Source organism: Mandrillus leucophaeus, unplaced genomic scaffold, assembly GCF_000951045.1.
Source record: "Mandrillus leucophaeus isolate KB7577 unplaced genomic scaffold, Mleu.le_1.0 Scaffold145, whole genome shotgun sequence".
Classification (NCBI taxonomy): Eukaryota; Metazoa; Chordata; class Mammalia; order Primates; family Cercopithecidae; genus Mandrillus; species Mandrillus leucophaeus.
The window spans coordinates 4,609,574-4,624,874 of NW_012101421.1; the positions used below are offsets into that span (position 1 = coordinate 4,609,574).

The following is a 15,301-nucleotide window of genomic DNA, read 5'->3' on the forward strand; positions in this document are numbered from 1 at the left end:
AAAAAAAAAAAAAAAGAAAATTGTTGCTGACAGAAGATGTGGCCCTACTCCAGGGTGTTCTCTATGGTGAGAGGCTCTATGCAGCATCCATGACTGCCACCAGCACTTCCAATACCATTAGTTATCCTGGTAATAAGAGTCTCACTCAAAATTAGCAACCTTACAAGTTAATTAAATTGGTCATTTCAGCTCATTGAGCTGTGGTATCTGTTACCTCAAAAATGCAGAGGCGCTCCAAGTCTTGCACCTCCCTGCAGTGGTAACATTTGGGTAGAGCTATAAATGAAGTGAGAAAACAAGCCATATGACTATCTGAGAGTGTTCCAGGAATAGGGAGTAGCAAATGCCAGTGGCTCCTTAATGTATCGGGAACAGAGGGAGCCTGGGGTAGACAGGTATTAGGGGTGGTAGTGGAATGAAATGAGGGCAGAGAGAAAAAAGGGACCAGATCATGTGGAACCATATAAACCATAGTAAAGACTTGGAATTTTATTCCCAATGTAATAGGAAGCCATTGGGGTTCTTTATACAGGATAATGAGAAAGGTAAGTTAGGGAGAAGAAATCAAATGTTTCAAGAAGAGAGTAATCAATTATTCAAATCAATCCAGAATAAGATTGAGAAGTGACCATTGGATTTGTCAAGATAGAGCCTATTAGGGACTTTGATAAATCCAGTTTTGATGGAGTTTCAGAGATAAAAGCCTAATGACAATGGACTAAAAAGGAAATAGACCAAATGTTGGTTACAGCATAGAACAATGTGAACTCCTCATACATAATCCTGATGGAAGTCTAAATTGGTCCAACTACTTTGGAAATACCTAGTTGAGACCCAAACGAGTCAACGTTATATAAACTTGATATATAACTTATAGCTTATATAACCTACAGAAACATTTGCATATGTGTACCAAGATAGATATACAAGCATATTCATAACAGCATTGTTTATAATAGCAAAGTGTTATTGTTTATTGAAGGAGAATAGGTAAATAAATTGTATGTTATGCTTTAGTAGCAAACATGAATGGACTACAGCTACACACATCAACATGGGTGGATCTTCCAGGCATAACGTTGAGCAAACAAAGCAAGCCACAGAATACAAGTATAATTCTATAAATATATAAAGTTCAAAAACATCCTATATTAGTCTGCTAGTGCTACCATAACAAAATGCCATCTACTGGGTGGCTTAAGCAACAGAAATTTATTTTCTCACGGTCCTGGAGGCTGAAAGTCCAAAATCAAAGGACCAGCAAAGTTGGTTTCTCCTGAGTCCTCTCTCCGTGGCTTGCACATCACTTTTCTCTGCACATGGAGATTGGCTTTTTTCTGCATGTATGCCTCCTGGTGCCTCTTCACTCTTCGTCTTCTCCTGAGAACACCAGTCTTATTGGATTACAGCCCTCCCTGTGACCTCATTTAACCTTAATTACCTTCCTAAGGACCCTCTCTCCAATTATAATCGCATTGGGAGTTAGGGGTTCAACGTATGAATTGGGGATAGTGGCAGGGAGGGAGGGGGCAGTACACAAGCACAAGTCAGTCTATAACACATGCACAACCAAACAACACTTTCTTAAAAATACAAATATTTGGTAAAGCTTTGAAGAAAGCCAGAGAAGGATAAACACAAAATTTAGCACAGTGATTACAAGAGTAGGTGGCGGAAAGAGATTGGAGGAGGAAGACAGGAACAGGGAAGCATGCAGAGGGGAATTCTAGTGTACTGGAAACTTTCTGATAACTTTTTTAAGTTGAATGGAAGGTTCAATTTTGTTTGTTGTATTATTCATTTTTTAATTGTACATATATGCATAAAGATGTATCCATATTTTTGTATATAAAATAATAAAAAAGAGAAATGAGAAAGTTTTTCAAGGAGAATTGCTATAAAGGGAAACAAATGAAGCAATAGAAGGATGGAATATAAGGTCAGGGTTTTTTGTGTTGTTGCTGTCTAATATATTTTTACTGACTTTTATTAAATCTACTTTAGTCAGGCATAATTTGTGGACAGTAAAACGTACCTCTTTTAATTGTGCATTTAGATGAGAATAGAGTCTCCCTCTGTCACCCCAGCTGGTGTGCAGTGGCGCAGTCACAGCTCACTGCAGCCTGAGCCTCCCAGGCTCAGCTTAATTGATCTCCCACCTCAGCCTCCCAAATAGCTGGGATTACAGGTGCACATCACCATGCCAAACTAATTTATTTTGTAGAGACAAGATGTTGCTGTGTTGCCAGGGCTAGTCTCAAACTCTTGGTCTCAAGCAGTCCTCCTACCTCAGCCTTCCTCAGTGCTGGGATTACAGGTGTGAGCCACCATACCCAGCTTGCTTTCGATGAGTTTTGACATATGTATCCACTACCCTCACAAGCAAAACATAGAATCTTTGTATCAACACCCTTCTCCCAAATTTCCTTCCAGGCCATCCCCATCCCTAGAAACCATTAGTATGCTCTCTGTCACTATATATTTGCTTTGGCTTCTCTAACATTTCATGTAAATGGAATCATACTTGCCTGCCTTCTTTAGTTCAGCATAATGTTTTTGAGATTCAGCCATATCGTTGCTTTATCAGTAATTCTTTTTTATTGCTAAGTAATATTCCATTGTATGGCTATATTACAATTTGTTCATTGATTCACTTGATGGTGAACATTTGGATTGTTTTCATTTCTGGCTGTTAATAAAGCTGCTCTAAACATTTTTGTACAAGTCCTTGTGGACATTTGTTTTCATTTCTCTTGGATAAATATTAATATCTAGAAGTAGAATTGCTGGGTTGTATGGTAAGAAAATGTTTAACTTTATGAAAAGCTGCTAGAATTTTGTAAAGTAGGTATACTATTTTGTATTTCCATCAGCAGTGTTTGAGAGTACCAGTTGGTCCACAGACTAGTCAGTATTTAGTCATTAACTATGTTAGTTGTATTGTCAGTAATGGGTATTTACCAGTACCCTTCAGCTCCTTGAGGCTGAATTTGTGTTTCCCTGATGACTAGTGATACTGAGCATTTTGTCCTGTGCTGACTATTCATATTACTTATTTTGTGAACTGTGTATTCTAATCTTTTGTTCACATTGTATTATTTTTGAGGTGTAAAAGTTATTTGTATATTGTAGATACATAGTCATCAAATGTATGCTTTGTGAATATTTTCTCGCAATCTGTAGCTTGACTTTTTTTCTCAGTAATGTCTTTTGAAGAACAGAAGTTTATAGTTTTGATAAAGTATAACTTACATTTTTTATTTTATGATTAATGCTTTTGGTGTCATATCTAATATCCTTGCCTGCCCCCAAATCATGAAGATGGTCCTCTGTGCTTTCTTTCAGAAGTCATATACTTTTAGCTTTAATGCTTGGATTTATATTACATTTCCAGTTAATTTTTGTGTATAGTGTGAGGAAAAAGTTAGGGTTCATTTTTGTCATTATGATATCTACTTCTGACTGTTTTGTTTTGTTTGTGTGTTCATTTGTTTTGGAGACAGGGTCTTGCTCTGTTGCCCAGGCTGGAGTGCCGTGGTACAATCACAGCTCACTGCAGCCTCAACCTCCCAGGCTCGAGCGATTCTCCCACTTCAGCTTCCCAAGTAGCTGGGACTACAGGTGTGTGCCACCACACCTGGCTAACTTTTATATTTTTTAAAAAGTTAGGGTTTATAAAGACACAGTTTCACCATGTTGCCCAGGCTGGTCTTGAACTCTTGTACTTAAGCGATCTACTCAGCCTCCCAAAGTGCTGGAATTACAGGCATGGCCCACCATGGCTGGCTTAGTTTCAACACTTTTTGTTGAAAAGAGTTTGTCTTTTCAATACTGAATTACCTTGCCGCCTTTGTTGGAGATCAGTGGTACATACGTTTTTGGATCTATTTCTGAAATCTGTTCTGTTCCATTAATAGGTATGCCTGCCCTTATGCCAGTGCCACCCTACCTTGGTTACCATAGCTTTAGAGTAAAGCTTGAAATTTGGTAGTGTAACTACTCCAGTTTTGTTCTTCTTTCTCAAAATTGTTTAGCCTCTTCTGTGCCTTTCTACATAGAGTTTAAAATTAATTTGTGTTCCCCAGTGGGCAAGTGGATGCATACCTGCCCCCAAAGTCCAAAGGAGCTGAGAGGCCACATAAAGAGGCTAACAAATCCAGTTTCCTAAAAAGAATCACTTACTAGAGATGAGGAGAAGTCATGTCTGAGGCGGCCTCAAGATTGTAGATCCCCACCCTCATCCTCCAGAAAGCACTCTTTATGTAACAAGCTTTTATTTTTATTTTTATTTTTTTAGTAAACATGTGCAGCTCATCATGTCTCAGACCCCCTTAAAAACTCTGACCTCTTGGGAAGTTAGATAAGCATCTTTATGAGGGGTTATCTCTGCTGCAGGCAACATTTCTTTATGAGGGGTTATCTATGCTACAGGAATACCTTGGTATACAGGAGTCAAACATAGGTCATTATGGTGGTTTCATCTCAAGATGGCATTACTACTATCATCAACAGGCTGTTTTCCTCGAGTTTGTCAGTTCATCCAAAAAAAGACCTGCTGGGATTTTGATTGGCGTTGCTTTGAATCTGTAGATCAGTTTGGGGAGAATTACCATCTTAACAATATTAAATCTTCTTATTTGTAAGTAATTGTATATTTCTGTTCTTTTTTAGTTTCTCTGAGCAGTTTTGTTTTCATTATGCAAATGTTGCACATATTTTGTTAAATTTCTAAGTATTTCATTCTGGGGTACAATTAAAAAAACATTTTAGACTGTGATTGTTAATTGCTTGTATATATAAATACAGTTGGGTTTTGTATTCTGTTTCAGTAAACTGATTTAAAAGTTGCAATAGCTTTTTTGAGATAGGGATTTTTCGGTGTATGTGGTTGTGTAGTCTCTGAAGACAGTATGACTGTTCTTCCCTATTTGTATGTGTCGGTTATTTTTCATGTCTTATTTCATTGGCTAGGAATGTTGAGTAGAAGTGGTACAATATTGAAGAGAAGTGATAAGAGTAGGCATCTTTGCCTTACCGCATTGTTCCTAGGAGAAAGGCATTCAGTATTTAACCATTAACTATGTTAGTTGTAGGTTTTTCTTTGCTTTTTAATGGAGTAGTCAATTTGCATAGAATATAATTTATATGCTTAGATTTAAATGTACCAACATATTTTGTTTTCTTTGTTTTTTATTCTATCTATTTCTTTTTTTTCCTTTTTGTCCAATTTTAGATTATCAAGTTTTTGCACTTTTTCTTCTGTTAGCTTATTATTTATACAGTCTTCTATTATTTTAACAGTTATCTCATCCTAGGCTTTCTCACATGTGATTCTGTGAAAAAATTAAGCCCCAATGCTATCAGGCTGTCTTACACATCTACTATGGTATTAAATGTGTACCATCATTGGAGAATTAAGAAAATAGACACTCAATTCATTTTCTATTTCATTGTCTTTTGGAACTCTGGTTGAAAAAGGCTGCCTTAGAAATTAGAACATGTACACTGGATTTATCACAGTTTAATTTACTACTTCTAAGACAATGCTGAGACCCTATAATACTGTAGTTTTTCCTACCCCGCCTTGTGCTATTTTTGCCATATATTTTAATTCTATGTATTTTATAAACTCCTCAAAACATTCATATTGCTTTAATCAGTAAGTACACATTTAGATTTACCCAGACACTTTACTTTTCCAGTGCCCTTCATTCCTGCATTACCTTGCTTGCATCTGGGATATTTTTTCTTCTTGAAGAATTCCCTTTAGTATTTATTTTAGTGCAGGTATATTTTTAAAAACTTTTCTTGGTTTTTGTTTAACTGAAAATAATTTTATTTTAACTTTTCTTTCAGGCATTTTATCTTATTATGCAAGTCTAGGTTGGCACTTCTTTTCCTTAAGCCCTTGGCAGATGACATTCCATTATCTTCTGGTTTTCATCTGTTCAAGTTATGGTTGAGAGAGAATTCTCTGTGGACTCTTGTGTGTCTGCACATCTTTTAAGCAAAGGAATTGCCTGCATTTGTTCTGGACTGTTTTTTAAGAATGTTGTGGCCGGGCGCAGTGGCCCACACCTGTAATCCCAGCACTTTGGGAGGCCATCACGAAGTCAGGAGATTAAGACCATCCTGGCTAACAGGGTGAAATGCCGTCTCTACTAAAAATACAAAAACAAAATTAGCCGGGTGTGGTGGTGGGCGCCTGTAGTCCCAGCTACTCAGGAGGCTGAGGCGGGAGAATTACTTGAACCCAGGAGGCAGAGGTTACAGTGAGCTGAGATTGCACCACTGCACTCCAGCCTGGGCGACAGAGCAAGACTCTGTCTCAAAAGAAAAGAAAAGAATGTTGTATAGCAAGCAACCTTTGAATATAGTAATAGTGTCTCCCTCTAAAGCAGAGGACAGGTGTCCTTATGTCCCTGCCTCAGGGTTCCTGTCCTGCAATACAACTTACTTACATGTGTCACCTTATGAGAATTAGGGTTCAGGAAGACAAATACTGCTATTCTGTCTAATGCTGTTGCTGTGAGTAGTAAACTGTCCTTTGTTTCTTATCTAGGATTCTCATGTCTTCTGCCAGGGGCTGTGAAACTGCGGTAGATTGACTCGTTAGCTTGCAAATAGGGTCAAATCCCAGATTTTTCAGTTTTTGATAGTGTTGGTAATAATGATGGGATGCTGACAGAGACATGACTTTCTGGAAGAGGAAGTATAAAGGCCTCACGGGCTCTTTAACAGATTTTGAGGGAAGTCCATGAGAATTGGTGGTGAACATGTTGACCAAATTGCATGGTCAACAGAGCAATAAATGTTTCTTCATTTTATTGCCTGTTAATGAGTAGGAATTCAGGAGGTGGTTGCAAGCCAAATCCAGTAAGCATGTTCAAAGACAGCTTTCTAAACAGTGCCCTGATTGTTGCTAACTTTCCTCCAGGGGAACTTCAATTTAGTGGTCAGCCTCAGGTGTGTGCTATTGTGACAAATAGCAGTTAAGATTCCTATTGGGTGGACAAAAGTTTCCACCCACTTTCAGACAGTTACAGAGACTTAGCAGTGGTCAGCCTCAGGTGTGTGCCATTGTAACAAATAGTTAAGATTCCTATTGGGTGGACAAAAGTTTCCACCCACTTTCAGACAGTTACAGAGACATGTAGCTACACTGAGCATAAAAGGAGGAAAATTGATAAACACTATGGACAGAAACCAGGTGAATTGTTAGAACTTTGGTTTGCTTGGGTTGGTTGCTTAAAGATTAAGGAAGAATGGAAATAGCTGAGCCGTCTTACTATTTAGCCCCTCCTGTAGTCTGTCATGCCAACCTCAGATCCCTTTGGAGATGACAGTAAAAGTCATTTCAGAGTCCTTTTGCAGTGGATCTAAGATGTGATAGAGGAACTTTGGCACCCTAGGAGAGAGGGGACTTTCCCTCAGACAGACAAAACTCCTGCGAGATACCATGGACAAGATACTAACTCGTATCCAGGCTCTTACATCTCCACACTGGAATTACAGTGCTGATGAAAATGACCAACGTGGTATGAAGAATTAGATAAATTCTCAAGAGTCATTTAGAAAACTCCGTTAACCCTTATGTTGAAGCCAAGCAAGAATTTAAGAGGTGTTATCTTGACAGTAGGGTAGCAAATGCTACCTTTAAAAGAGTCACCACTGTCCAAGTCAACCTTGAGTCAATCAAGAGTCATAAACCCTGCAGCTTCAGCCAGAAACAGTATGGCTGTGACTTTTTAATCAAGAGGCCCTAAAGCAGAAACAAATGGTGTCAGTAATGGTACCTTGCCACCTACTACAGATTTTGGTTAACCAATAACATTAGATAAGTTCATTTGGTTGACCTGCAAGCAACCATCACCTCACTTGAAACCAAAAGTAAAATATGCCTTATATACTGACTCAGAATCTTTTTTCCATTTGTGCTCTCTGATTCTGTCTAATTCCTTATCCTGACCTCAGATGCTTTAAGGAGAAATATGACTGGGATAGCACTGAAGTCTTCCTGTCTCTAAGGGACACTGGAAGCCATAACCTACCCATTCAAATATTGTGGGAAGCTTCAGGAAGAGGAAGGAGTGAAACTTAGTCTCTATTAAATACAGGACCCCAAGTTGCCATTCTAGTCAGTCCACTGTGGGGAGGAAGCACCTGAATTCACCTAATGGGATTTGGGCAGGGTTCAGCAGAAGGGAGGCTAACATGGTTTGTCAGTGGGGCTCTTTAGGCCAATTCAGTATACTGTTGTTACTGCTTCTACATCTGAATGCTTAGCAGGTATTCTGTATTTCAGTATCCCTTAAGTGCCAGAGGGGATCCTCCCTATTGGGAAGAACTGAATATAGAGAAGTGCCACAAGTCCTTTGGGACCCCTCACAAACCTAATGACTCCTTTGAGGTAGTCTTTATTTATAACTAATGATTCTGCTAATTGGAGCCTTTGGCAAGACGGAAGAAGCCTCCACTTGGAAGTACCCCTTTAGGTTTTAGACTTTCACCCAAATTGGACGTGTTTTCAGCTCTCCAGACCATTTGTAGTCTGACAGATATGCCTTTTGTAATAAACACCACTCAACAATGGGCTGATAGTCAAGAAATTCAGTGGGAACCGGTACTGTGGCATAAGCCTGTAATACTAGCTACTTAGAGGGCTAAAGTAGGATTGTTTGAGCTCAGGAGTTTAAGATCATTCTGGGCAACCTAATGAGACTGCATCTCAAAAAAAGAAATTCAGTGAAGCTTTCATGTGTCCTACAATCATAGGTATCTGGTATTGTTGAGTATAGGAATGGCTCCTCAGAAGTCAACTCAGAAAAGATATAGACTCTACCTTCCTAACCTTTTTCTGGTTCACACTCCTTAGTAAGGAAGTTTGTTCACTGAATGTGGCTGTTGCCAGAAAGGGATTATGTCTTCTTGGTCACTTCCTTAGAAATAACCAGGACAAAAGAGGTAGAAATTTATTATAGAACTGATTTTGAAAATTTAAGATTCTGTTCTGACCATTCCTGGGCATGATGTTTCTTTCTTTCTTCTAATGGCAGTTGCTGGCCAGCCTGGTTGGTGGTAGATATACCTTCCCGGTTACAGCCTAGCCAAAATGGAGCTTATGGGGTTCAAATTTAATTCTGGTCCAGCTATCTGGATTCTTTTGTTGGATAGCATGTCCTAAATCATAAAGATAATGATCACTCAGTTGAGTGCACTGCTTGTGAAGTACACTTACAGTGGCTCATATAGACCATAACACAATACATTTTCTTGCAACCAATTTTCAGAGTGATTTATATTATCACTTTGTGGTCTGTGTTTACTACTACAAATTGTCATATACAAATATAGATCTCTTTTTTTCCCATAATTCAACAGTTTTATTTACTTTGGTATGTGAAAGGAAAATAAATCTTCAGACCCCAAAATCACTAAGCTAAAAGGAAAAGTCAAGCTGGGAACTCCTTAGGACAAACCTGCCTCCCATTCTATTTAAAGTCATACCTCTGCTCAATGAGAGAAATGCATATCTGATTGCTTCATTTGGAACGGCTAATCAGAATCTCAAAAGAATGCAGCCCTTTATCTCTTATCTACCTATGATCTGGAAGCCCCTCTCCCTGCTTCGGTTGTCCCACCTTTCAGATCGAACCAGTGTACATCTTACATATATTGATTGATGTCTCATGTGTCCCTAAAATGTGCCCTGACCACCTTGGGCATATGTCGTCAGGACCTCCTGAGGCTGTGTCATGGGCGTGTCCTTAACCTTGGCAAAATAAAATTCTAAATTTACTGAGACCCATCTCAGATATTTGTGGTTCACAGGTATATTCATTTTTAAAAATAGCTAATGCATGCAAGTGATGAAAGAGTCAAACATTATCAAAGTGTTTGCAATAAAAAGTTTCTCAGAATTCCTCATACTCCTCACCATGTGACTCCCAGTTTTCTTCAGGTGTAACCATTATTATTTTCCTGGGTATTCTTCCTAAAGACATTCCTATGGCAGAACTAGGATGGCCTTCCATTTGAGTGAAAATAAAAACCATAATTTTCATACTAAGATGGAAGGTATGCAGCATTATCCCATTTGGAATCCTATTGATGTTTTCACATAATAAATTCAAACAGTTGTATGAAAACTCAATATTTAAGTGATTGCTGTACTTAAGGACTGGGATCATTCTCGTTTGTGGCTTTATTATATAAGGTATTGAGAACATAGTACATGTTCCACTGGTGTATTAACAATCAATTGTGTACCATTTCTAAAAATTGATAGAGAAGATACAAACAAAGTAATTGAAGCATTTTCTTTTCCTTGTTTTTCTTTTTCTCTTTTTTGTTAATACCATACTTTTAGCCCAAATCGCTGGGTAGTACTAGATAAAGCCCAACCAACTTTTTTATCTTTTTTGAGATTCACCCTGCTTGCCTTATATATGTTAATAAAATACTTATGTATTCATTCTAGGATTTAGTCACAATTTACTAATCACTAATTAGGCTTCAGAATTCCTAGATCTCCTGTGACAAACATACAGAGCATATCTGGTACATCACTTCTATAAATGATTAATGTGATCCCTTACTTATTGAATCTTTCTAGGTTTCCTCAGAGGGTAATGTTCATTTTTTGGAATACTCACACTGTGATCACATTTTATGGGCAAATACTAATCTGTGTCACCTGAAACTTTCTTACAATATACAGAACGCATTCCATTTGGATTTTGTTTATTGTTCCAGGTGGTGAGAACAAGACCAAGATTGGAAAGCCAGCTTCAGAGGAGGGAATTACAGCAAAAACTGAACCATTGACAGAAGAGTCTAGCAGTCTCAGAGAGAATGTTCTCCAGGATTCTGAAGGCAGAGAATTCTGTGAATTTGGGGATAAATTAAATGAAAAAGATCAGAACGTCTTTAAAAGGAGACCTCAAAACTGTGAAGGATATGGGCAAAGCTTCGTTTGGAGTACAAGCCTTTTTAGGCATCGAAGAACCCATTGTGAGAAACCTTATGAATGTGATAAGTGTGAAAAGGCCTTTAGTGTGAGCTCAGCCCTGGTTCTGCATCAGAGAATTCATACTGGGGAGAAACCCTATTCTTGTAATTGGTGTATTAAAAGTTTCAGTCGGAGCTCAGACCTTATTAAACACCAAAGAGTCCACACTGGTGAAAAACCCTATAAATGTGATGAGTGTGGGAAAGCCTTCAGTCAGAGCTCAGATCTTATTATACATCAGAGAATCCATACAGGAGAAGAACCCTATCAGTGCAGTCACTGTAGTAAAAGTTTTAGCCAGCGCTCAGATCTGGTTAAACATCAGAGAATCCATACTGGAGAGAAGCCTTATACTTGTAACCAGTGTAACAAACATTTTAGTCAGAGTTCTGATGTGATAAAACATCAAAGAATTCACACTGGGGAAAAACCATATAAATGTGATGTGTGTGGGAAAGCCTTCAGTCAGAGCTCAGATCTTATTCTGCATCAGAGAATCCACACTGGGGAGAAACCATATCCGTGTAATCAGTGTAGCAAAAGTTTCAGTCAGAATTCAGATCTTATTAAACATCGAAGGATCCACACTGGAGAGAAACCCTATAAATGTAATGAATGTGGGAAAGCTTTTAATCAGAGCTCAGTCCTTATTTTACATCAGAGGATTCATACTGGAGAGAAACCCTATCCTTGTGATCAATGTAGCAAAACCTTCAGTAGGCTTTCAGATCTTATTAATCATCAACGAATTCACACTGGAGAGAAGCCTTACCCATGTAATCAGTGCAATAAAATGTTTAGTCGAAGATCGGATCTTGTTAAACATCACAGAATTCATACAGGTGAGAAACCCTATGAATGTGATGAATGTGGGAAAACCTTTAGTCAGAGCTCCAACCTTATTCTTCATCAGAGAATCCACACTGGAGAGAAACCTTATCCATGTAGTGATTGTACTAAAAGCTTTAGTCGCCGTTCAGATCTTGTTAAGCATCAAAGAATACACACTGGAGAGAAACCATATGCATGTAATCAGTGTGATAAAACTTTTAGTCAAAGCTCAGACCTCACTAAACATCAGAGAGTACACTCTGGTGAAAAGCCTTATCATTGCAATAGTTGTAAGAAAGCCTTCAGTCAGAGTTCTGACCTTATTCTTCATCAGAGAATTCACACTGGAGAAAAATCATATCCATGCACACAGTGCAGCAAAAGTTTCATTCAGAACTCAGACCTCATTAAACACCAGAGAATCCACACTGGGGAAAAACCATATAAATGCAGTGAGTGCAGGAAGGCTTTCAGTCAGTGCTCAGCTCTTACTGTACACCAGAGAATCCACACTGGGGAGAAACCAAATCCATGTGATGAGTGTGGCAAAAGCTTTAGTCGGCGTTCTGATCTCATTAACCATCAAAAAATACACACTGGTGAAAAGCCGTATAAGTGTGAGGCACGTGGGAAAGCCTTTAGCACATGCACAGATCTTATTGAACACCAGAAAATCCATGCTGGGGAGAAACCTTACCAGTGTGTTCAGTGCAGCAGAAGTTTTAGCCAACTCTCTGAACTTACTATTCATGACGAAGTCCATTGTGGGGAAGACAGTTAAAATGTCATGAATGTGAGAAAACCTTTAGTATATACTTCAACTCTATTCAGTACCAGAGACACCATACCAGGAAAAAATCTAATGAATGCTGTTCATTATTGATGAGTATGAAAAAGTTTTTAAATCAGTGGTAAGCTCTTATGCTACATTAAAACCACACTGGAGCCAGGCGTGGTGGCTCATGGCTGTAATCCTAACACTTTGGGAGGCAGAGGTGGAAGCATCACTTGAGCCCAGGAGTTTGAGGCTACAGTGAGCTATGATCCCACCATTGCACTCCAGCCTGGGCAACAGAGCAAGACCCTGTCTATTAAAAAACAACAACATCATCAAACAAACAAACCAAAAACACCAGTACCACACAGGAGATTAATTCAGTTTTTATAATGAAAGTTTAACTCAGAGCTCAGACATTACTAAAATTAAGAAAAATTCTCCAGCCTGGCCAACATGGTGAAAGCCTGTCTCTACCAAAAAATAAAAAATAATCAGCTGAGTATGGTGGCAGGCACCTGTAGTCCCAGCTATTCGGGAGGCTGAGGCATGAGAATCACTGGAACCTGGGAGGTGGGGGTTGCAGTGAGCCGAGATCCGCCACTGCACTCCAGTCTGGGCAACAGAGTGAGACTCTGTCTCAAGAAAAAAAAAAAAGAAGAAAAAGAAAAACTCTGAGGAAGAGTCCTGTGAGTTGTGGGAAAACCTTCAATGTGAAAAAATTTTTTACTGAATGTGAGTATACAACAATAGAAACAAATTTCTATCTTTTCTATAATGTTGGAAAAGCTCTAGTCTTATTCAGACATAACCTACAGGAAGAGAGTTGTATTATTGTGAGAGATCTAATGCAGAACTTATCAAGTATTGTAAAAATCAGTGTGGGAGGTATTCAGTCAAAAGTCAGAAGGAAATGTATTATTGTTATAATCTCAAACCTTTAGAGAGCTTAAATTACCAATGGCATATCAGAAATTATTTTAGATAATGTAGGGAAAACTTAAATCCCCTCCATATCTTAATTGGCATTTATAATAATATGACACTTAACCCTGATAGCTAGTCTTACTTTATGCTAATGCTAGATATCTATTTTTAAATTCCACGTGTGTAAACATGCTATACTATTCTGATATTAAACTTACTAAGTACATAATTCCAGTGCCCCCTTTTCTCAGAAGATTTTTTTTGTTTTTAGTTTTGGAGGGTATAGTTTTGGTTTTCCTAGTGCACATTAGTTTGTGCAAGTTCTCGTAATGTTCACAGGAAATACAGATTTATTTTGCTTTGAATAATACAGCCCATAAATTCTATTGGTTTGAAAGTTCTTCACTACCATTTAATAACAGCTGCTAAACCTGTGAAACAGGATCTTTAAAAAAATTTTCATTATGTCAAAGTGTAGAGATGTTTCTAGCAGCATTTATCTTCTCATCTATAGATTGAACAAAAAGTAGTAGCTGTGAAATTGTGATTTGTAATAAATATATATCTGGTCTTCATCCCCTAGTACAGAGCTCCTAAAACCCTTGCAATTTCCTGAGTGGTAAGAGTAATTAGGATGACAAGCCCCTTTAACCACACCTGAGTTTATGTTAATGAGATTACTTTTGGAAAGACAGAACCACAGGATGGGGACTAGTTGCCAGGAGAATCAACCATGTGATTAGAGGGTTGGAACTTTCAGATCAACTCCATCCTACCTTGACCTCTAGGAGGAGAGAGGCTGGAGATGGAATTCAGTCACCAGTGGCCAGTGATTTAATCATTCATGCCTACGTGATGTGGCCTTCATAAAAACCTAAAGGACAGGATTCAGAGAGCTTCCAGTTGAACTTGTTGAGGTACTAGGAAGGTGTTGTACCTAGGGAGGGCATGGAAGCTCAGTGTTCCTCCCACATACCTTGCCTTATGCATCTCTTTCATCTGGGTGACCCTTAGTTGTATTCTTTTACAAGAATCTAGTAAATAAACTTTTCCTACCTTCTATGAGCCATTCTAGCTAATGCTGAAACTCAAAGAGGGGATTGTAGTAACCTTGGATTTATAACCAGTTGGTCAGAAGCATCAGTGAAAACATGGACATGAGATTGGTGTCTGAAGTGCAGATTAGTGTCCGAAACTGACACAACTGGTTTCACTTGTAGAACTGAGCCCTTAACCTGAAGCATCTATGCTGATCTGATTCCAGGTAGATAGCATCAAAATTTAATTACAGGGCACTTAGTGGGTGTCCACGGAAAATTGGAGAATTGCTTGATATGGGAAAACCTCATATACATCTGGTGTCAGAAATATTGTGAGTATAGAGAAGACAATAAGTTTTTCCTATACAGTAGCTAAAGTACCTACATGATTAATTTGTATAGTCTATTCTGTGTAAAAATAAAAAGACTTTCTGATATTTTTTTCAAGTGGCAACATTCATCAGACTTTTTTGATTTCTGACATACATCCTGAAAACAGGCAACACACGTGCAAAGTTTTCCACTGAAAAATAGAAATAGTTTGAAAAAATAAAAAATTCAAATTGTCTTTCTGGTATTAACAATTTGATAAATTCTGCTACTAAATAATAGTACTACAAAGTTGTTTACTCTGTCCTCCATAATTGTCCAATTAATATTTTAATTTAGCATTGTTATATTACTTCCTTAGTGTGATGCTAAGGCAAGACCTTTTGG

At 38.2% G+C, this 15,301-nt stretch overlaps 1 protein-coding gene across 1 annotated transcript in view; it reads left to right on the forward strand.

Moving 5' to 3' along the window:
- The window catches only part of LOC105535352 (zinc finger protein 271), a 20,102-nt gene extending 5,977 nt beyond the window's left edge, over window positions 1-14,125 (forward strand). Inside the window, exon 3 of the mRNA XM_011974418.1 lies at window positions 10,756-14,125. Within this exon, the coding sequence (XP_011829808.1) occupies window positions 10,756-12,623 (1,868 nt within the window). The 3' untranslated portion in view covers window positions 12,624-14,125. The remainder of the gene's footprint in view (window positions 1-10,755) is intronic.
- The last annotated feature ends 1,176 nt before the right edge of the window (window positions 14,126-15,301 follow it).